Source organism: Ursus americanus, chromosome 17 (assembly GCF_024610735.1).
Source record: "Ursus americanus isolate L20-20 chromosome 17, mUrsAme1.1.p, whole genome shotgun sequence".
Taxonomy (NCBI): Eukaryota; Metazoa; Chordata; class Mammalia; order Carnivora; family Ursidae; genus Ursus; species Ursus americanus.
The window spans coordinates 19,283,173-19,306,711 of record NC_142143.1 but is presented as its reverse complement, the minus strand read 5'-3'; the positions used below and the strand labels follow the sequence as shown (position 1 = coordinate 19,306,711).

The following is a 23,539-nucleotide window of genomic DNA, read 5'->3' as shown; positions in this document are numbered from 1 at the left end:
CGCCTGGGTGGCTCAGTCGGTTAAGCGTCTTTCTTCAGTTCAGGCATGGATCCCAGGGTCCTGGGGATTAAGCCCCACATCAGGCTCCTTGCTCAGCAGGCAGCCTACTTATACCTCTCCCGCTCCCTTTGCCTGCTGCTTCCCGTGCCTGTGCTCTCTCTCTTTGTCCAATAAATAAATAAGATCTTTTAAAAAAAATCTTATTTTCAAATAATTATTAAAAATTAGTAACTTGATTCAGTCACTCAATAAGTACTACGTGATACCATTCTAGACTCTGAGGACATAGCAATGGCCAAAACAAAGTATCTTCCTTTGTGGAGCATACAAAATAGTCAAAGGATAAAGTGTTTGATAAAATATTATGTGAAAAAAGCAATAATCAAAACTTATCAGTCTGAAGCAAAATGGCAGCAAAATGACAGAGTAAGCAACTCCAATCTCTCATCCCCCCACCTGCTCCAGAAACACTGAAAAACATGAAGAATAACTGCCAGAACAAGTAAAGAAATATATGAAACGTCCATGATATAAAATATTCAGAATGGGCAATCTGTACAGACAGAAATTAGAGGTTACCGGGTCCCGAGGGGTGAATGGAGGTATTGCTTAATGGTTACAGAGTTTCTGTTTAGGGTGATAAAGAAGTTTTGGAAATAGACAGTGGTAATGGTTGCACAACAATGAAAATGTAATTAATGCCACTGAGTTGTACACTTAAAAATTCTTAAAATGGTAAATTTTATGTTATTTGTGTTTTGCAACAATAACTCAAAAGAGGAGTAAGTCACTACAATACTCCTCCCAAAAGAGTAATAAAGGAACATTATGAACAACTCTAAGACTACAGATCTGACAGCTTAAATGAAATGGACCAATTCCCTGGGAGACACAATCTACCAAAGCTCAAATGAGAAACAGATAACCTGAATAGGTATATACCCATTAAGAATGTGGCTCGATAATTAATTACTTTCCAAACAGAAAGCACCAGCCCCAGGTGGGTTCACTCATGATTTCTACCAAACATCTGAGGAAGAAATAATACCAATTCTCTATAATCTCTTCCAGAAAACAGACTTCCTCATTCATTTTATGAAGAAAAGTATTACAAACAATATTTCTCATCAACATAGATGTAGAAGTCCTCAATAAAATGCTATTAAATCAAATCCAACAATGTATAGAAGAATCATATACCACAACCAAGTGGGAGATATTCTAGATACGAATTTCTGAATCCTGGTTCAACATTCCAAAATCAGTTAATGTAACCCATCACATCAATAGGCAAAAAATCAATCAATCAATCATGTGATTATAATAGGTGCATAAAAAAAGCATCTGACAAAATCCAACACCCATTTCTGATTTAAAAAAAAAACTGTCAGCAAACTAGGAATACAAAGAAACTTCCTCAACCTAAAAATAATATTTACAAAAAACCTATAGTTAACATTATACTTGATGGTGAGAAACTCAAAGCTTTCCCACTAAGCTCAGAAAAAGGCAAGGATATTGCCTCTCACTCCTGCTTTTCAACAACATATTGAAGTCCTAATTAATGTAATAACACAAAAAAAGGAAATAAGAGGTATATAGATTGGTAAGGAAGAAGTAAAACTATCTCTGTTGACAGATGACATGACTATGGAGAAAATTCCACAGAATCGACCAAAAAAGCAAAAAACAAAACAAAACAAAAAAACAAAACTAAGAAACAATTAGTTGCAGGATACAAGATTGCAGGATACAAGACTGCAGCACACAAAAGTAATATACAAAAGTTAACTGCTTTCCTATATACCAGCAATGAACTATATAACATTTTGGAAAAGGCATAACTAAATACAGTTTAAAAAAAAAAAAAATCAAGGGCACGTGGGTGGCTCAGTCAGTTAAGTGTCCGACTCTTTTTTTTTTTTTTTAAATGCTATGGTTATAGAGGCCACTATTTTTTTTTTAAGATTTTTTATTTATTTATTTGACAGAGATAGAGACAGCCAGCGAGAGAGGGAACACAAGCAGGGGGAGTGGGAGAGGAAGAAGCAGGCTCATAGAGGAGGAGCCTGACGTGGGGCTCGAACCCGGAACGCCGGGATCACGCCCTGAGCCGAAGGCAGACGCTTTAACCGCTGTGCCACCCAGGCGCCCCAAGTGTCCGACTCTTAGCTAAGGTCTTTGATCTCAGGGTCATGAGTTCAAGCCCCGCACTGGGCTCCACACTGAGCGTGGAACCTACTTAATAAAAAAATAAAAATACCCCAAATCACTGACTGCCAGTGGGGAGGAAAGCAAGCATGAGGCGTAGCGCAGGGCAAGGGTTTTTATGAGGGCAATGAAACTATTCTGTGTGATAGTGTAATGGCAGATACATGATATAACAGTATGCATTTGTCAAATTTCATAGCACTGTATAGCACAAAAAATGAATCCTAATGGTCAATATATTCTTAGTTAATAAAAATGTATCAATATTAGTTCATCAGTTATAAAAATGTACCACACTGATGCAAAACGTTAAAAATAGGGGAAAGTATGCTGGCAGAGAGGAGGTATATGCAAAATCTATGTACTTTCCATGCAATTTTTTCCATAAACTTAAAGTTGCTATAAAATAAAACCTACTAAATTTTTATGATGGTTAATTTTATGTGTCAAACTGACTAAGCCAGGGGGGTGTCCAGATATTTGATCAAACATTATTTTGGGTGTGTCATTGAGGGTGTTTCTGGATAAATTAACATTTGAATAAGCAGACTGAGTAAAGCGTTTGTCCTTCTATCGTGGATGGGCCTCAATGCATCAGTTGAAGGCCTAAATAAAATTAAAAGGCTGAGGAAGAGAGAACTGCTTCTCACCTGACTGCCTTGAGCTGGAACATCAGTCTTTCCTCCCTTTGGATTCCAACTGAAACATCAGCTCTTCCTGGCTCTCAAGTCTGCCAATTTTAAGACAGGCCTATACTAAGCTTTTCTGAGTTTCTGGCCTTTAGACTTAGATTAGAACTACACCACGGGCTCTCCTAGGTCTCTAGCCTTGTTAATGAAATCTTGGAGACCTGTAAGCCTCCATCATCACGTCAGCCAATTCTATGTAATAAATATATTTCCACACACACAGATACACATCCTATTGCTTCCGTTTCTCTGAAGAACCCTAATATAATTACATATGTATATCAACTAAACCGATCTACTTTCTATTAAGGTTGAATTTAGAAACTGATCACTGCAGGTGACCTTTCTCTATTTAGATACTAGAACAAAGTATGTCTGCACTCAACTTCTTGGTGCCAGGCTCTATTCTAGGAGCTGAGGATACAGTGGTGAATAAGACAGAAAGGCTGGATAAGACAGAAATCCTGTTCCCAGAGCTTACATTGTGGTGGAGAGAGAAGACATTAAAAATATACACACACACAGATTTTCAGACTAAGTACTATTAAAAAAAGAAGAAAAAGAGGACTATAATAAGGAATGGCCTGATGAAAGAGGCTACTTTAGGTTGGGTGGTGGGGAAAGCCCATCTGAAAAGGAGTTACTGAGCTGAGACCAATAAGACAAGGAGCCCATCACATGATGGTCTGGAGGCAGCAGTCTCTAGGCTGATGGGACTGATAATGCAAAGCTCCTAAGGCAGAAACAAATTTGATGGCTCAGGGAATACAAAAACAGTGAATACACCAGTTCTAAGTATAAACCTCAGAACCTGGTTCTTTGAGCCTTTACCACTGTCTTGAGAAGAACATGCATAGGCTGGCCCACTGGTCCCAGGAGGATGAAAGACAAGTGTAGCAGAGCCAACCAAATCCACCCAGATGAGTGAGCTCCCATGTGTCCTGCACATCAAGGAAATAAAGGTCATTTTTAAAAAGATTTTATTTATTTATTTGAAAGAGAGAGAGAGAGCATCAGCAAGGGGAGGGGCAAAGGGAGAGGGAGAAGCTAGTCCAACGCAAGGCTCAATCCCAGGACCCTGGGATCATGACCTGAGCCGAGGCAGACACTGAACTGAGCCACCCAGGTGCCCCAGAATAAATGTAATTTTAAGCCAGGGGATCGACAAATTCTATTCTATAAAGGCCCCAAAATAGTAATCATCTGAACGGTCTCTATTTTCTTCAGGATGAATCCAAATTCTTTCATATTATTCAACAGCCAAGACCTAAACTGGCTACTACGTGGCTCTCCAGCTTCAATCCCCAGTGTGCTGCAGCCCTTCAGAAACACTTTTGTTCCTGAAAAGTGGTAATGCCTCTCAAACCCATGCCTTTACACCTACGGCATCCTTCCCTATTGAAAAGGGGGGGGGGTTCCCCTTCCTTCCCTTGGGCCATCTCTCCTATCGCCTTCAAGATCAAGTTCAAATGTCACTCTTATGTCTGAGAAGCACCCATGCCTAGTCCTTCAACTTAATTTATCACAATGCATTTTGTCTATTTGCTTGTTCATCTCCCTGTCTAGAGTAAGCTCCTCAAGAGCAGAAAGAAACTGAACCATCTGTGTGTCTCCAGTAGGCAGCAGAGTACCTGGTCCAGAGCAAGCACCTCTGTAACAAATAAACAGCTTCTGAAAATTTGGTAAAGAAGCTTTATCCAATTTTGAATTAATCAGAGACAGAAATGAAGCTAATGGGGGCGCCTGGGTGGCTCAGCTGGTTGACCTAAGCCTTCAGCTTAGGTCACGCTCTCAAGTTCCTGGGATCGAGCGCCACGTCAGGCTCTCTGCTCAGCAGGTAGTCTGCTTCTCCCTCTCACTCACCCTCTGTGTTTGCTCTCTCTCTCTCAAATAAATAAAATCTTTAAAGAAAAAAAAAAAGAAAGGTAGCTAATGGAATAAGGTAGTGAAGGGGGAATAAAAGGTATACAGGGAGGAGGGGAGAGATAAACTAGAACCTAAATGAAGAAACAATTTTAGGAAGCAATTTTAAAGTGGGCAATATGGTTTTTAGTCTGATGGTAGAATGCAATTGGCTCTCGCTGCACAAGTGTGACTTAGTCTGTAACATTTTTCAAAACGATCACTTTTTTTTTTCTCTGCTTAATTTAGTGCAAGCATGACTCACACACAAGCTGACTAATCACCTGCTAAAGATACTGCATGTGGATCACAAGACTGGAACAATCAATCTAAAGGACAGTAAGAGATACTACAAGATATATTGTGAAATATGCAGAACTTATTACAGCTACACTTGTTACATTTTAGAAGGAACTAGAATAACATACATTATTGTAAAGCACAGCCTGTATTAAATTAATGCACTTACTGCCTCTGTTTTCATATCGACCATAATAAAGCACACTCAGGCAAAGAAATCATTGCAAACCTTTCAGCTGTCTCTAAGGAAAGATTAATACACTCTTCAATGTGACCTTGGACACCAGACCAGAAGGCTGGTCTCCTGCTGCTCTCTTCATTGCGCATCCTGGCCAAGGGAAGAACAGTCCTGGGACGGGACACGTGGCATTTATTTAGCATTTACTGAACACCTTGCACCAGGCACTAGCAAGGTGCCTTGCACACATTAGGCATGTCATTTAAACCATCTTTCCTCACTAAGGCTTGATCACAGTGAATAAAAATAATTTTTTGTAAGTATTCATTCAACAAAGCACCTATTCATCACTTAACGTCTATAGTTAGCAGCTGGCAGAGCAAATGAACTTGTCTATCTTGCTCACTCTTGTATCCCAAGATGTCAGCGGAGTGTCTGGCACATAATGGAACATAAAGACCAGATGATTTTGCCTCCTAAATCTCTCAGATCTGTCCACTTCTCTTAACATTCCCTTCCACCAGCCTAGTCCAAGGCTCCTAAGTGCCAGCAGACATTCTTGCTCTCCCTCTACTTCAGGTTTTTCCACTTTGGCACTACTGACATTTAATACCTGAAAACACGTTGTTGTGGGGACTGTCCTGTGCACTATAGAAAGTTCATCAGCATCCCTGGCCTCCACTCACTAAAAGACAGCACATAATAACCTTGAATGGCATCCCGTTGTTCTCAGGACAAACACCCAAATCCTGAACACCTAACTACCAAGTGCTGAGAAGCGGGTACCACCAGCTGCACCAGTCTCCCCTAGATCCTCACTTTCTCTTGCTCTCCAGCCTCCAGCCACATGGGCCTGTGTTCACCTTCTCAAATGTAGCCTAACTTCAAAACCTTCACACTGGTTACAGAGTCTGAGCACTATTGATATTTGGGGCTGGACAATCTTTGCTATGGAGCCTGTCCTGTGCATTGTGGGATGTTTAGCAGATCTCTGGCCTCCACCCACTAAATGCCAGTAGCACTGACCCCACCCCGTGCCCCAGCTGTGACAACCTAAAATGTCTCCAGACATTGCCAAATGCCTCTGGGCGCAAAACTGCCCCTGGCTGAGAACCAATGGCCTAAACTGCCCCTGGTTGAGAACCAATGGCCTAGAGAGCACACCTGCCCTGTTCTGTCCTCTGCCTCAGCAATTCTGACCCTTCAAAGTTGAGCTCCAGTTACATCAAGAAAGCCTTTCCTGACCCAGGCACCAGACAGGACACTGCTGGTCTCTCCCACGACACCTTCTCCTTCTTTGTAGCATTTCTCACAACTGTGATTAAGAAGCATTTAATGTCTGACTGTCCAAGCAAAATATAAACCCCTCCTCCACAGGAACGGCCTGCTTTGCTCTCTGCTCTCTGCCCAGGGGCCTGGCACTGTGCTCAAAGAATGTGCTGTCAGAAGATTGATTCTGGTGTTCTGCTGGGCGCAGGGACCCCAAGATAAGAAAGCAATGTCTTTGTGCCCAGGATGCTGAGTACAGAAATGGCAAATGGGTTTCGTCTCCTGGGCAAACTCAATTAACTGCACCGAGAAAACGTGCATGTAGAAGTAAGTTTCTTCTGAGGCACCAAAGACCAGATATCACATTCCAAAGTGAAGAGTTGAAACAAGAGGCAAAGTTTCCTCAGGAGATGGCTAAAAACTCATCCAAATCATGGTAGGAAGGTTCAGGGGAGGGTTTAGGAAGCTGCTGGCATTTTGCAAATCCACTTGACCTCATCCAAAGGGGAGGGTGGAAATCTCTTTCCATTCTCCTCAAGCCAGGAAAGGGGCTCAGTGGGACCACCAGGACAGCCCACTATAGGTCCGTGAAGCTGGGTGGATGCCACCTCTGTCTCACACCCAAGAAACAGAAGGGCGGGCTGGCTAACTGCTCTGAGGACAAAGAAGACGTTGTTGCTGTGCTGGAATCAGCCCACGCTCCCCCACTTTGAGCTGAAAGGATTCAGGATATGCTACTCCAAAATATAGCACCTTGGCTTACTGAGTATCTTGGCTTACTGAGTATTTCAAGCTGAAGAAAGTTGAGAAACAGCAGCTGCAGGAAGAATTTCCTGACCTTCCCCTGAAGCAGGTCATCAGACTCTCTGTGAGAGGTGCCTTCCCTACACCAGGAAGAAAGGAGCATCTTTATCTCCAAAGACCAAGTATTGTCAAAGGAATCTGAATGAACAGGCCTTGTGTTTCCCCAGCTTAACACTTAGCTCATTGTCTTTTTTACCTATCACAATTTTCCTGAACTCTCCACTCTTCACCAAACCTTCAATAAAAATACTCAGGTTTAACTACTTTTTTGGGTATTTCCTTATGAAGGCTCCCACATCATGTAAAACTTATATTAAATAAATATGTACGCTTTTCTCATATCAATCTGTCTTTTGTTACAGGGGCCCTAGCCAAGAACTTAGAAAAGTAGAAGAAAAAGATAAACTTCCTCTCCTACAAAGCAAAGCACGTCAGTCTCCCATGTGCCAGATGTGTGCCATGCACAAGAGAATACCTACAGAGGGTCATCCTGGATCAGGTCCAGGGCCCCCCAAAAGAAAAGCAAAGAGACTGACATGAGAGGCTCATGGTATCATCAGATTCCCGGGGACCAACGAAGGAGCAAGCAACCAGCCTAAATGAAGAGGCATGTGCTCTCATCAGAGCTAAAGCAAGTCATGGCTCTCAGGGTGTGGTCTCTGAAGGAGGCCCTTTGAAAGCACTCAAGAGAGAACAAGCTTTGACACCTGCAAATTCCAGAGAGCTCCAGCACCTGTTTTGGAAGGACTTTCCTGCCCTCATTTCCTTCCTTCTTCTACGTGCTCCAACCTCCTAGGGTGCTGGCCCCTAGAAAGGGCCAGAAACAGGCTATGGAGGAGAAGGAGAAGCAACAGATGAAGAAAGAGAAAAGAAGCCCACTGTCCCCAACCTTCCTTCCTCGATTGCAGGCTTTCTGCTGAGGGCAGGCCTGAGCTGGGGAGGTAAGAGGCTTCAAATTCAACAGGCTTGAAGTTGCTGATATGACATTATGTTTTATAATTTGAAGAGACCACAAGACTTTTTATTACCAGGATGTCTGGTTGGCTCAGTCTGTTACGCGTCTGCCTTCGGCTGGGGTCATGATCCCAAGGTCCTGGGATCGAGTCCCATATCGGGCTCCTTGCTCAGTGAGAAGCCTGCTTCTCCCTCTGCCTGCTGCTGCCCCTGGCTGTGCACTCGCACTCTCTCTGACAAATAAATAAATAAAATCTTAAAAAAAAAAAAAAGACTTTTTATTACCTAGGAGTGACAAGGCTTAAGCCCCCTTGAGTTTTCACCTAGAGGGAGAGGTAGAACTAACCCTACAAGTTGATATAAGTGGGCCAGTGGGAGATAAAGACACTTCCTACACATCAGTTGTGCTTATTTAACGTGACAGTTGCTACACATCCCACCAGCTGCGCTTACTGAACATGACACTTATGGCCACGACCTACCCAGCACCAACTACCTATTCTTTCCTAATAGAACTCTGTACCCAAATGTTCAGGAGATAGGCCCTAAGTTCAGGAATGGATCAGACTGGTCAAAAAGCAACCTCTTCCTCCTTTCAAGGGGTATTTTTAGGAATGGCTCTATGATCCAGCTGCGGCCAATTCCAGGAAAGGTTTGCTGAGGTCTTGGGTCAAATTCCTACACTTTCTGGGAGAGCTCTCAGAAGCCAGAGGAATCCCACACTGTTAAAGAATTAATCTGAAGTTATGTCTGGGTGTAGTGAAGAAAAAGCACCATGGTGAATAAGCACTGTCTGTCAAAGGGAGGCAGAGTGGTAAGGTCTGCACCGTAGGGAGGTGGAAGAAGTGTGGAACTAGATCTCGTCGTCAAAGCAGCTGGAGACAGGGGAGTCACAAACATCTGAATAGAGGTCTGAAATAGGACATCCCCTGTAAGAGGAGATGGCCAAGGAGCAAAGCCTGGGGAATCTCGACATTCCAGACGGAGAGAGAACAGTGGATGGGCAAGGAAAACAGGGAGGGCAGTCTCCGTGAAGAAAGAGGGAGTGAGAGTATCCAAACACGTGGCATGCCAGCTGCTGCAAAAACGTTAAGTTTTTTCTCTAACGTGCTAAATTTCATTAACAAAATTAACAATATTTAGACCTCATTGCTAAAAAGTCACTATCAAGTCAACATATTAAAGATACATAATGAATCATTGCTGAAAGATGTAAGGGCACATCAACTGCGTAGTAACACCGCCAACTAAGCAAACAAACAAACAAACAAAACAACACCCAACTAAGAATACAAGTTTCACAGAATAATTCATAAGATATCCAAAATGGAAATAACTTTTCCATCTTTCAGAAGAAGGTAAAGGGCTAACAGCTATCACAGTCACAATGTCAACATTAAGGCCTAGGAAAGGAAATGGGTTTTGGCTCAAGGCACTTGTCTGGGCCATCTGTTGCTCTGGCCCTTCTCTTGATAACAGCCTCGTGATTTCCCTCTGGGGAACCCCCCAGTTCGTGTGGTTGAGACTGACAGCACCACCCACAATCCTAGCTCTGGGGATGGTCCAGGCAGTTAACGAGGGCACAGCAAGGGCACTCATTCCGTGGCTGGGCAGGCCACCCTGGGTCTAGCTGGCACTAATGAGAAAGAAACTCTTTTTGCTAGAGTTACTCAACTGACAAAACTAGAAGCTGGAGTTACTGGCAGCAATCTCCTCCCATATGGGCAGCACTTGCCTGAGTACTAAACCAACAGAGCTGGAGAACAGGGACAAAAAGAGATTCCTGATGACATCATCTGAGCACCTCTATCCAACCCTGTGAGAAGCTTCACCCTGTTTTTCAACTACATGAGTCAAAAAACTACCTTTTTCTTAAGGCAGGTCTGAGTTGGATTCTGTCACTTGCAACAAAGTGCTGCTGATACCAGCAGCAGTTTTAAACCTCTAACAGTTCAAAAGCAAAAGTTCCTGCCTCTGTGTAAAAATCTCAACTTCCTCTAGGATGTTTCAACCCATAATATTCTTCCTTTCCTCTGATCTTTTTTTTTTTTTTTAAGATTTTATTTATTTATTTGACAGACAGTGACAGCCAGAGAGAGAGGGAACACAAGCAGGGGGAGTGGGAGAGGAAGAAGCAGGCTCCCAGTAGAGGAGCCCGATGTGGGGCTCGATCCCATAACGCCAGGATCACGCCCTGAGCCGAAGGCAGACGCTTAACTGCTGTGCCACCCAGGCGCCCCTCCTCTGATCTTCTAAGCAATTACTGTGTACCCACTCATTCCATTACTTACTTCCTTGTATTGTTACTCATATATATAGCATGGTCTCACCTCAACTACACAAAGATGGCCAAAGATGAGCTGTAATTCTTCGTATATCTGCTAACACTTTTTTCACCATACAAAGTACAATCAGACCAATAGTGTCTGAGAAATCAAACGTAGCTAGAGACGGGTCTGCATCTGGGTAGAAATCTTAGCTTTTTTTGGGAAAATGAGCTTGAAGGGATGTTTATTAAGATCACCCCAATTAACTAATGCACTCACCTATCCATATCAAGTATTATTTGGCACCAATTGCGTACCAGGCACTTCCTAGAGGCTAAGAACACAGCGGGGATTAAGACAAGGTCCCTACTTTGACAGTTAGCAGGGCTGTGTATCTTTCCCAAACCCCACAAAAGCAAGAGACCATTTAAAAAGGCTCTGTGTGGTCACTGACGTTTTCTCCCTAGTGTAAATGACATTAAAAGATTGTTCATGCTTTCTTATATGAAGCACTCAAAAAATATATATTCACAGAACATTAAAGCTAAAATGGGGTCTTAGAAATCTCAACTTTTTAAAACATTATTTTTAATAATGAAAGTTTTCCTCACCCCCAAAAGAAATCTACACGAGATAAGAGATAAGAGTGGCTGCCCCAAACCAGGAGGCAGCTGGGAGTAGTAACCCAGCATGGAAAGCACTGAAGGTCATAGTTCATGCTGGAACTAGAACCAGGCCAGAGGCTGTCTCCCAATTCTCAGGCCAGGTCCCTTGGACTCCACCTAATCGTTGCCTTTGACAAAGAACACCCTAAAAAATACCTTGTTTAATGAGTGAACTAATCAAATACACAGTAACTAATTTCTTTCTTCAAACTGAGCCAAGATGAGAAACTGGTCACCAAGGCCGAGCATGACTTTGGCTGAATTCAGTTTTCGACCTTCTTTTTCACTGAACAGTAACATCTCATTAATCCAAAATGGCAGAAGGCAGGCAAGCAAAAGGGAGCAGGGAGGCTGGGGGAAAGTTACTATCCAGTATGGGTAGATTCTACCTAAATCTGCCTTCTCGTGGAAGTTAATTTGGGGTATTTACCTGTTTCCAAACATGCAGAGACACACATATACACCTAGCAGTGATATACAATCCTCTGTTCGCAATCCTGAAACCCAGAAAGTTATCAACACTGAAGACCTTTTTGTACCTTATTTGACAACGAAACCTGACCACCTGAATTCATTTGGTGGCAAAACTTGGCCTACGACTGACTGGAAACTACTTATAGTCTTTATTTTCCTGAGAATACCCCTATATTTCACTGTAAAAGATGCTGATGTTTAATTATAAGGTTAATTCAGTAGAATTTTCATATAAGGGACTGTGGATTTGTATACAAATGGTTCAACTAAGTAATGATGGCCCTGAAGTAATAAAATTTTACTTCAAAAGCACATGTTTTAAAGTCTGTATAATATCAACCAACAGAGGACAAAAATTTAACATCAGAAGTTTCTGAGCTAAAAATGATCTTAGGAGCATAGTAATCTAGTGCCCTCATTTGCAGAGGTGGGAACTGAGGCGCCCAGAGGCCACAGGATTTGTCCAGTCAACTAGTTTACATTAGATAAGCTCCTTTCTGCTACCCTCACCCCAAGGCGGCATACTGGTATAGTTCGGTGGCTATTAGAACCCATCCTGGGGGCACCTGGGTGGCACAGCGGATAAGCGTCTGCCTTCGGCTCAGGGCGTGATCCCGGCGTTATGGGATCGAGCCCCACATCGGGCTCCTCTACTGGGAGCCTGCTTCTTCCTCTCCCACTCCCCCTGCTTGTGTTCCCTCTCTCGCTGGCTGTCTCTAACTCTATCGAATAAATAAAAAAATCTTAAAAAAAAAAAAAAAGAACCCATCCTGAGGGCTTTCCCTGTGGGTTTGGATCCAGCTCTGCTTTTGTTTGATCGCAATTCCCAAGTGTTCTCCAGAAACCACCTCAACTTAAAGGGAAATTTTAAAAAATACTACCTGTTAATACTTCCCTCCCTCAATTACATTTTTCTTCCTCAAAATTTGGATGAGTGTACAAAGGGCTTATCAAAAAGTGGCAGCCAATACTGCTTACATTGAATGGGGGGAAAATATTAATGAATTCACAGTTAACAGGGACCAAAGACCTTTTTAGTCCTTTTATCCACTGCAATTGGTGAAGTTAATAACAAGTTGGTAACATTACCTGTATGATGGGAGTATTCTACTTCAAGGGTTTATTTCAAAAAAAGGACTAAGGACATAAAATAGTTGACGATAATACAGCAGCAGTACCTACGACCATTCAATGAAAGTCTATCGTGTGCCAGGAACCTTGAACGGTGCCTTGCATGAAGAGGTCTTATTTAATCCTAACAGCCCTGCAAAGAAGGTATTCTTATCTCAATTTCAAAGATAAAGAAGCTGGGGTTCAAAAAGGTTAAGTATCTTTTCCAAGATCACATAAAGGACAACCCAGACTGTGTGAGAGACCATGAAAATACGTGCTTAAGAGCAGTACAGCTCTGGAACCATACAGTGCCTTGGTTGAAAGCCCAGCTCTGCTATGAGCTAGCTGGATTAATCTGTGCAAGTGCTCCAGTTTCATCACCTATAAAGTGGCTATAATAATAGTACCCACCTCACAGGGGTGCTGTCATGAAGATTAAATGAGTTAATACATGTAAAAGCAGTTAAGAGAGTGCCTAGTGTCTGGTAAGCCCTATATATTAGCTGTTACCATTAATACTGGCACCAGCAGTCAAACCCCGATCTGCCCAATCCCATCACTCCTCTTTTCCGCTGTGCTGCAGAAACTGTACTAGGGGGGGTGCCTGGCTGCCTCAGTCAGTGGACTGTGCAACTCTCAGACCCCAGGTCATCAGTTCAAGCCCCACGTTGGGTGTGGAGCCAAGAAAAGAAAGAAAGAGAGAAAGAAAGAGAGAAAGAAAAAGAGAAAGAAAGAAAAGAAAGAAAAGAAAGAAAGAAAGAAAGAAAGAAAGAAAGAAAGAAAGAAAGAAAGAAAGAAATGGTACTACAGGCAATATATTAGTGGCACTGAGCCAGCTGTCTCCACCTCCCATGCCACGTGTTGACATTCTTCACCTATTATTTTTGTCTGTTTCAAACTTTAAGATTTATGGTCCATTTCAAAGCTGACAAATGTCTTCCTTGGTAAATAAATCACCAGGCATGGAATATATAAAATGAAAAATTCTAGCAACTGATGCCTTTAAGTCACCTTCACACTGCAGAGGTGTTAGTAAACAGCTACTTAAAATTACTCAGGGCCAAAAAAATCTTCTATCAAGAATAAGACACGTAACTGTGCATAGATACATTCACTGTATTAAATTGCAGTACAAGAAACAAAGATAGAACAGCAGCAGTATAATATTAGGTACATATTCCACACACGTCTGGGGCACTTTCTCACCCTGACTTGTAAGACTTACTTTCATTTGCCTCTAAAACAAGAACTATTAAAAGTGTACACTTGGAAAGCATGCCACATAATTAATTCATTCATGCGTTAAAACAAATATTTAGACTGCCTATGCTGGCAGACCGTGGCACAGTGCTTGGGTCAGGATTACAGTGGTTAAAGACACAGCACCCTCTCTTATGAAGCTTACAATCCAGCATGGGTACAGACTTTAAGCAAATGTAAACTGTGGCATTTCTAAAAACCATTCTCTTAATTTTAAAACCTTCTGCAACCTCCTTCCAAAAAAAAAAAAAAAGGAAATAGTAAAACAAGGAAACAGATGTCTAACAATTTGAAAATACAACTTTTCTGAGTTGCTGTCCTTATTTTTAAATGTGTTCTCTAAAATCTTATACATGTACTCTTCCAGTTCTGACCTATCCAGTTTCTGTAAACTTGTTTATGATAAAGAATACCCTATTAAACTGTCCAATAATAGAATAACTATCCAACCTAAACCAAAGGGTTGTTTCGTTCAAGAAAATGTTTAATCTACTTAACACAGAGAGGCATAAAATCTATTAAACCTGGGTGTCTCCACCTCCCCAAACCTGTTGTGTGGACCCTCTAAAGAGTTTACAGAGTCTAACCACACTGTGACTTTATTGCACGTTAACTGAGAGCAGATCAAGAAAGGCCTGACTCGTATGATCCAGAGTCTAAATTACTAGCACAGCCCATGACCCAAGGGCTTGTACTGACTCCCAAGAGGCTGGGTGCTGGAGTCCACGACAAGGCTTCCTGGTCAGATGAAGGGGCCCCAGCCTCAGCTGATCTCGAGATCAGAAGAATGTCTGGAGCTGCCAAAAGATCTCTCACATCCTTGTATGCACATCTACCGGCAGAGCCTCTACAGGATAACTAGGGTTGTCCCTAATAACAGAGCAAAAGTGCACACACACATACAAAAAAAAAATCCCTTGCACAAGTCAGTCTTTAAATTTGGGGGGAGTACCCTGTCTTCACTGCAAATTCACGTACAAAGAAACACACACCCCTTGGAGAAAGTTTTGAAATCCGGAAAGAAACGAGATTACGAAGACAAAGTGCCTTTGTCAAAAGCGAAAAGATTAGAAGGGTGACAACAGAGGAGAAAACCTGTAGGAGGGGCAAGGAATGAGAATTTTGGAGAATTTAGGAATGGGAAAAGACACCGTCTCTGGGTCCCGGGAGGGGGCTTCGTGGAGGACAGGCCTGAGGGAGAAAATCAAATTACCTGGGGAGCCCGAAGAAAGCACCTGGAGGCAAAGGGAACCGCAGAACGAGCGCCCACCCTCAAACCGTCGGGAGGACGAGATCTGGATCCCAGATGTGAAACCAGAGCTCGGGGAAATCGGAGTTCTAGGAGCCTCCGGGGGAAAAAAGCAGGCTCTGGGACTTGGCCCCGGAGCTGCAGCGAGGATGGGGAGGCAAGAGGCAAGCACGCCGGGGCTCGGCGCGCCGAGGGCAGGGGCTCAGGGCGCCGCGGGGTCGTGCCGGTCCAAGCCGCTCCGGCCGGGGCACCCGCGCCGCTACTCACCTCTCCGAATTGGAAGGCGGAGACGATGGTGACCACGACGCCCACGAAACAGACGTAGAGCCCATACCTGTGGGACAGGCAGGTATAGGTCTGTCTCTGTAAGAGCTTAAGCAGCATCGGGCCGCCGCCACGCCACGCCACGCCCGGAGCAGCCACAGCCGCAGCTGCCTCAGCAAGCCGCCATTCAGCGGCCCCTGCCCGGCAGCCGCGCTCAGGTCACAAGAGGCGGCCGCCACGCATTGCTGCCCCGGGGATCGACGCCCGCTCGGCTCCGCGCCGCGGCCACCGCTTCCGGGAGCCGGGAGCCCACGCCCTCGGCGCGGCGGAGGCGGACCCGCGGCCCGCGAGGCGGCCGGCGCCGCCCCGGTCTGGCCCGGCGAGAGTCGGCGGCGACGGCGGCGGCGGGGCAGCCAGCGCCACCTGGCGGGCGGAGGCGGGGGGAGGGGCGGAGGGCAGGCGAGCGCCCTTCCCATCCGCGCGTGCGCGGCGGCCTTTCGTGTCGGCCGGGATCCGCACAGTGAGTTGGGCGCGCACCGAGAGCGGACCCGACGCTGCAAGGTCGGGGTGCCACAGATGGCGTTTTGGATATTTGTGCGCACAGAACCCTTTATGCATTTACAGTAGTTGGGAGATTATGGTAAATCATTTTTACAGCGCTAAGAGGAGATGCTCTATGAGACTCCTTTCCCTCTGTCTCCTTAACTATGTTGTTTGAAAGAGGAAACCTTTGGGCTAAACGTGCCCAAACCCAAATTCAGTTCATTCCCATAGTCATTGAATGTGTAGTGAGTGCCCAGTGCCTGGCAAGTGCTTGGTGTCGGGTATTAAAAAATGAACTAGACCTGGCTGCTGTTGCCAGAGAGTCTAGCTGGGGAGATAAACACACAAACCACTAAGTACAAAAAAATTAAGATAGAAATCGTGCGAAGGATAGGAGGGGAACCAAGACAGTGGTGTTCAATTAATTCTGCTTTGCCACCAGGTGATTTCCAGAAGGGTCCTCCCTCGGTGCCTCTTACTTAGGAGAGATTTTTATTTTCTCCCAATATACCCTAGTTATTACGATTTTTGTCTTGATCTAGTCACCCTGGAAAACAGTACACATAGCCTATGTTGCCATCATTTATAGCATTTTTAAAATCATCTTCAGAAGCAGCTTAAGGAAATACTCAAAATATGCCCTAATTGAATGGTGAGATCGAATGAACACATCCATCCAAGGTAAGGCATTTACACTTTTTACTCAATTCTTTAGTCTTTCTTTAGGAAAAGCTGATTACAAGCTCTACATACATGACACAAATTATGGCAGTTGTGTGAGAGACACAGTTCTGAGGGCGTTTCAAGCGTGATAACAGATATAGAACCATCTAGCATTCAACAGGACTGTTACAGTGTTTGTTTCCACAATAATGATGGCCAGCATTTACTTAGAATCTCCTGGAGGCGGGGGTTCAGCTAATCCTCACAACAACCTTATGAGGGACATAGCGTTATTATCCCATTCTACAGATGAAGAAATTGAGGTACCGTGAAGTTAAGTGTCTAACATCACACAACCAGTAAATGACGGAGCTGAGATTTGAACAGTATACTTAGGCTCTAAAAGAGGGCTGAGGGTAGGGGAAAGTGAGTCGTCCTGCAAGTGCAAGGTCAAGACAGATTCTTTGTTTAAAATTTTGGTATTTTGTTCTTGGTGGATATTTTGTATTAATTTTGAGCTTTTTAAATAATGGCATTCAAATATTATTCATCTTGTTTAGTGAGTTTTGGGCTTTCCCTTAAATTTTGCACCCATGGCAAGTGCCTCACTACGCTAGCCCTGGCCTAGTCCTGGCCCTACCTAGAAGCTATGTGTCTAAGAAAGTTCGCTTTGTTGCTTGCTTTTTTTTCTCCCACCTCTTTATGCTCCAACCTGAGAGCTTCAAGGGTGTCGGAATTTTTCTCAAAGCCCTTTCTTCTAGAAAACTCACTCTTGCTTGCTCTCTCCCTCCTGAGCCAGTGTCATTGAACTTGAGTAAAATAAACGTGGGTATAAAATGCTACATCTCTAGTAGCTACCTTATAGAGATATTAGGGAGATTAAATAAGATAATGCATGAAAGCGCTTAAGTGCCTGGGTTATTTTAAGTTAAGAAAAGAAATAAAAGTTAAATAGTTAAGAAAAAGTTATAAAGTAAGAAAAGCTAAGAATATTTAGCTTTGTTCTAATAAGCAATGAGGCTTTTCACCATGAGAATGAGCTGATTAAATATCTTCCAGAAGATTAACCTAGCAGTGTGAAATTTGTGGAAATGGTTTTAAACTATCAGATTCTGAACAGTGGGGAAAAAATACACAGTGGCATCTCATTTATCTCAAAATCTTTTATCTGGCAACCTAAAAAAGCTAGAAAAAATAAGAAAGCAAAAAGACTGCCAGGAACCCACGGCAGTCCATGAGTTTTGCTTTTAAGCAAACCCCTCCGTCCTCTCAAAATCTAATAAATACAATTCTGAGAAACTTTATTGTCTGGGTTCTCAGTCCCTGGCAGATCAGGGAAAGAAAAAAATTAAGAGTTCCATTTCCTGTTCTTCTCCAAAGCAAGAAGTGACTTTAACAGATGATATTATGGAAAAATGAGAGAAAAGAATATTTTTTTTTAAAGATTTTATTTATTTATTTAACAGAGATAGAGACAGCCAGCGAGAGAGGGAACACAAGCAGGGGGAGTGGGAGAGGAAGAAGCAGGCTCATAGTGGAAGAGCCTGATGTGGGGCTCGAACCCAGAACGCTGGGATCACGCCCTGAGCCGAAGGCAGACGCTTAACCGCTGTGCCACCCAGGCGCCCCGAAAAGAATATTTTTTTAAAAAGAAGTCAAACTGATTCAAAAAATATAACCATCTTGGGGCCAATAATGTAAATAGAGGCAAGAATAGAGACATATAATGGAGGCACCAGTATCTCCCAGTACAGTAGGTAATCGGTGAGATAGTGGCAAACCCAATCTTTGTGAAAAGTTCGAGAAATGTTTAGTGTTTATTCATCATTTATCAATGAACACTCTGTGCTAGACATTTTACCAGGCCCTGAGGGTACCTAGTAGAGACTCCTGGAATTTACACTCAAGAAGGACAAACAGGTGTTAAGTTAGTAGTGTGAGGGGAGCTAACTTAGCCTAGAAGATCAGGAAAGGCTTCCTGGAGGAGATGCTGACACCAAGGCTTGAGGACTAAAGATGAGAGGGTAGGAAGGGAAGTGCATTCCAGGTAGGACTGGCAGTATGAAGGCTCTAATCTAAAGCTGGAGAGGGTGGAGGTGCAATGAGATGGAGTCCGAGAGGTTGGCAGGGACTTGAGGGCTATATTAAGAACAAAGGACTTGGGCCACCCAGCTGGCTGGCAGAAAAGTATGCAATGCTTGATCTCAGGGTTGGGAGTTTGAGCCCCACGTTGGGTATAGAGATTACTTAAAAATAAAATCATTTAAAAAAACAAAGACTTGGGGTGCCTGGGTGGCTCAGTCGGTTAAGCCTCTGCCTTCAGCTCAGGTCATGATCCTGGGTCCTAGGATCTAGTCCCTTGCTCAGCAGAGAGCCCTCTGCCTGCCACTCCCCCTGCTTGCGTGTGCTCTTCCTCTCTCTCTGGCAAATAAATAAAATCTTAAAAAATGAAATAGATAAAAAAAATTAAAAAACAAAGACTTAATCTTAAAGATCACAAGGAATTTTAATAAAACCCAAAAAGCGACATGATTAGGTGGGAATTTTAAGAATCATAACCGTGGTGTGGAGAATGCATTGGAGGTGACCCAAGCAGTTAAAGTGAGACCAGTTGTCAGATAAAATACAGAACACCTAGTTAACTTTGATTTCAGATTAACAATGAATACTTCTTTAGCTGTAAGTATATCCTGTTCAATGTCTGGGACTGAATCATACTAAAAAATTGTTGATTGTTTATCTGAAATTCAAATTAACTGGGCATCCTGTATTTTTATCTGTCAAGTCTGGCAACCCTAGGTGTGAAACTACTGGAGTGTCCAGGCAAGGGGCACTAGGGGCTTGGAGGAGGGTCAGAACAATGACAAGGGAGAGAATCCCAGGTATATTTAGTAAATGAAACTGTCAGGACTTGGTGATGAAGGATAGTTGGAAGGCAGGCAGGCAGGGACAAGGGCCCCCTGCCCTAAGAGGAAACCACTTTTAAAAAAGACTTTACACCACCCTGGAAGGAGCCCTCCACCCTTTCCCATGTGACAGATAGGTGACAAAAACTTGATTGGATGACAGGCACAGGGAGGGTTAATCAGATTAAAACAGCCTGCCAACAAGCCCATAAAACCCCCTAGACTTAGAAACTCCAGTGGCAACCCTCTTGGGTCCCCCCCTCCTTGGAGCTTTGTACTATCAATCACTTTATTATCACTCAATAAACCTTGCTTTGCTGCCCACCACTCTGTTTGGTCTACCTCTTCATTCTTCTGAGCGCCAATAGAGTAAAAATCCTGTAACATTCATGGATTGATTGGATGTGGTAGGGACCCCTGAGTGATGGTCTCCAGATTGGGGACACCAGAGGAAGAGTGGGCATGTAATACATATTTTAAATATATTGCCAAAATGGAACAATTACTGATAATGGGAAAAATTGGGGGGTTAATATTTTTGGTTCTAGTAAACTATGAAGTTTACAGAAATGGATCACTTTATTCCCAAAATACTAGATAAATCATTACTGTTCTTTTCACTGGTGCACTTTTCTAATTTTCTAATGACAAGATCCATCACAAAATCAACATTTTGTGATGTTTTCACTTAAAAAAAAGATTTTTCCTTTTTTTAAAAAATATTTTATGTATTTATTTATTAGAGAGAGCGAGTACGCATGAATGCGCAAGCTGGGCGGGGAGGCAAGAGCAGAGTAGGGAGAGAAAGGGAGAAAATCTCCAGTAGACTGAGCTGAGCCGGAACCCGACAGGGGGTTCCATCTCATGACCCTGAGATCTTGACCAGAGCTGAAACCAAGAGTCAGTGTTTAACAAACTGAGCCACTCAGCCACCCCTATTTTTTCTTTTCAATATGTTCTTTTCCCAATAGTTTTTTTGAACACTAAAATGAAAACTTCAAACATCATAAAGCCCGCTCTGAATTAAAAAAAAAAAAAAAGCTAGCTAATCTTTTGCTAGGGCATAAGAAAGAGTAAACACATCACACGTGATCAACCTATGGCATGCAGATAATTTTTATTTGAGAAGCAACTTTTTAAAAATATTTTCAAGTTGTGAGAGTTCACTGGAAAATCCTAATCCTAATTTCTAGTTTATTTTGAATAAATGAAAAAATCTGGCCACACCATGGCCACATTTTTGCACGACAACGATCAGCTATGGCTAAGTAGGGACTACCTGCCCCCTTTGTTCCGAGCATGTGCTCACCACGGTCCACGTGTCCCTTTCATTTCCCCAGCCCTGAGGCTCAGAGTCCAGTGACATTTATAATAGCACTTGCACTATAGTTTATCTTACAGGTGAGAAGAATTTCTCTGCACACACATCTTTATCAAATGTGGTAAACAGAAGGTAGAGCCACATGATTCATATAAAAGGGGGAGAAGGTTTTGTGTGTGTGTGTAGAAATAAAGGTATTAGCCTGAGTTACCTGGTTATATTAGCTGCCTCAATGACACTACCTGCCTAGTACTTGAGTATGAGATGCCCAAATTAGAGCAACAGTCAGACTGTTCACTAACAGTGTGGATTTTGTTAAGATTAAAACCAAGGCAAGATCGGTTATGCAAGGTTTATTCTCTCCTCCCCCTATCCCTGTGTGCTTCTAAGTGCCTTGCTCCTAAAGGATAAATCCTGGGATGGCAGAATCTTATCAAAATCAGTTAGAATGCCACAAGAGATCATCAGTGCTAATTGTTCACTTGAGATAAAGATTAAACTGTGATGTGTCTTCAGCGTTTTTTTTAGAAAAGGGGGTTTGGACGGTACCATACGATAGAATAAAACCAGAGAGCTTATGTCTCAAGGCGTTGGCAATAACTGTCTTTCATTTCAACACACGCTTTTTTTTTTCCTCCAACATTTTATTAATACTCCTGGTCTTCCTTCCCTCCCCCACCCCAGGAGCGGAGGAATGCACCTGACTGGTGAGGCTGAAAGGAATTGAACTGATCTGCCAGAGACAAGAGTTCTGATCCACTATCTCCCAAGCATGGGAGTATCTGTGCCAGGGCCTGAGCAAGGACCTGGAAACTCTGTCTCCTTCAGGGATGAAATATTGGCTGCACACTTGTCCACAGAGGTAAAGCAACATTGTCCAATTAACTTTATCAAGTACTAAAGCTAACACTTTGATCTCTCGCTGTCTGATTCTTTTTTTTTTTTTTAAGATTTTATCTATTTGAGAGAGAGCCAGAGAGAGAGCATGTGCGCCTGCATGCACATGAGTGGGGGGAGGGACAGGGGGAGAGGAAGAAGCAGACTTCCCACTGAGCAGGGAGCCTGATGTGGGACTCGATGCCAGGACCCTGGGATCATGACCTGAGCTGAAGGCAGACACTTAACTGACCGAGCCACCCAGGCGCCCCTCTAGCTGTCTGATTCTTACACGGCTTTCTCATTTGGTTCAAAACTCAAGAGACAAGGAGAATGCTTTTACATATTGGGCCCTAAAACATCAGCCATCCTTGCTTGAGTCTCCGTTGGCTTGGCCTTGATGAAAAATAAACAATAAAAGTAAATGGTCATGCACAGAGAGGAAGCTCTTGCCCTGGGCCTACAAAACATTCATGTTGTGTATAAAGATGGTGTACTTGGAAGGCCTCACCTTGAGAATATTGAACCTAAACAAAGAGCTTTAACTAGCAGATTAAGCCAAGTTAAAAGAACTCCTGATAAATCTGTATTTAGCTAAGTCCTTGCCTTATTCAAGGTGAAAAAGATAAAATGTTCACATTGTGAAATGCTTTTACTTTTAAGCTTCAGACTTGAAAAACTTGCTTCTTGCCAGGAAACATATTTTGATTTTTGTCCCCTTCCTCTTTTCAGGATATATTGTGTTCATAAAACATAGGCCAGTTGTAAGTGACCTCTTCCGTTTCTTTATTCTAAAAGAGAAATCCAGGACAGTTTTTGATTTTTTGAAAAATAGGAAATAAAATGAAATTATTAAGAAATTTAATTGTTTCTAATAGAATTTCAAGAGCCAAAACAAAACATGGACCACTGTTTATTTTCTTGTTCATCTATATATAAACAAATATAATTTTCACATGTGTGACCGTACTTTATTCTATTTATTTAGTATTTACTTGTGGGGTTTTTTTGGTATGTTTCATCCACGAAATATAGGCATCATAAAGGCAAGAGACTTTCCTATCTTGTTCATAACTATATCCCCTCCCATAGCATTATGCCTTGGAGATAGGAGCCAAGTGATAAAAATTTATCAAGTGAGTCAATGTATTTTGCACTGATAAAAGTACCAAATATAGAGTTGGCATCTATTAAAGTTTTGATGAATTGGGTGTGCCTGGCTGGCTCAGTCAGTGGAGCATGTGACTCTTGATCCCAGGATGGTGAGTTTAAGCCCCTCATAGAGCTTAAAGTTTTGAGGAATTGAATTGAAGGAAACTAGAATGTTATGGAGAACAAACCTAAATTTTGAGATAGAACTCACTTTGGAAACTATTTGGACCTGGATAATTTTGGTATGGGCCATTTCCAGAAATGTATTCAAATCATCTAGGTTTTAAAATCTCTGTTCATGTTTACTGTGATTTACTTTGTTTCATCTTATATATTACTTCTTTGTGTTTTCTCAGTTTTTTCCTAATTTTTTCACTACTCCTTGGCTCATCCTATTTTTCTGTGGTTTTCTATTTTATTGATTTATGCCTTTATCTTTGCATTTTCCTTTCCTCTTGTTCTCTGAATTTGCTCTGTTG

At 42.7% G+C, this 23,539-nt stretch overlaps 1 protein-coding gene across 1 annotated transcript in view; it reads right to left on the bottom strand.

The window, feature by feature from the left end:
• The window catches only part of GNPTAB (N-acetylglucosamine-1-phosphate transferase subunits alpha and beta), a 72,309-nt gene extending 56,364 nt beyond the window's left edge, over positions 1-15,945 (bottom strand). Inside the window, exon 1 of the mRNA XM_045780172.2 lies at positions 15,603-15,945. Within this exon, the coding sequence (XP_045636128.2) occupies positions 15,603-15,719 (117 nt within the window). The 5' untranslated portion in view covers positions 15,720-15,945. The remainder of the gene's footprint in view (positions 1-15,602) is intronic.
• Between the last annotated feature and the right edge of the window lie 7,594 nt (positions 15,946-23,539).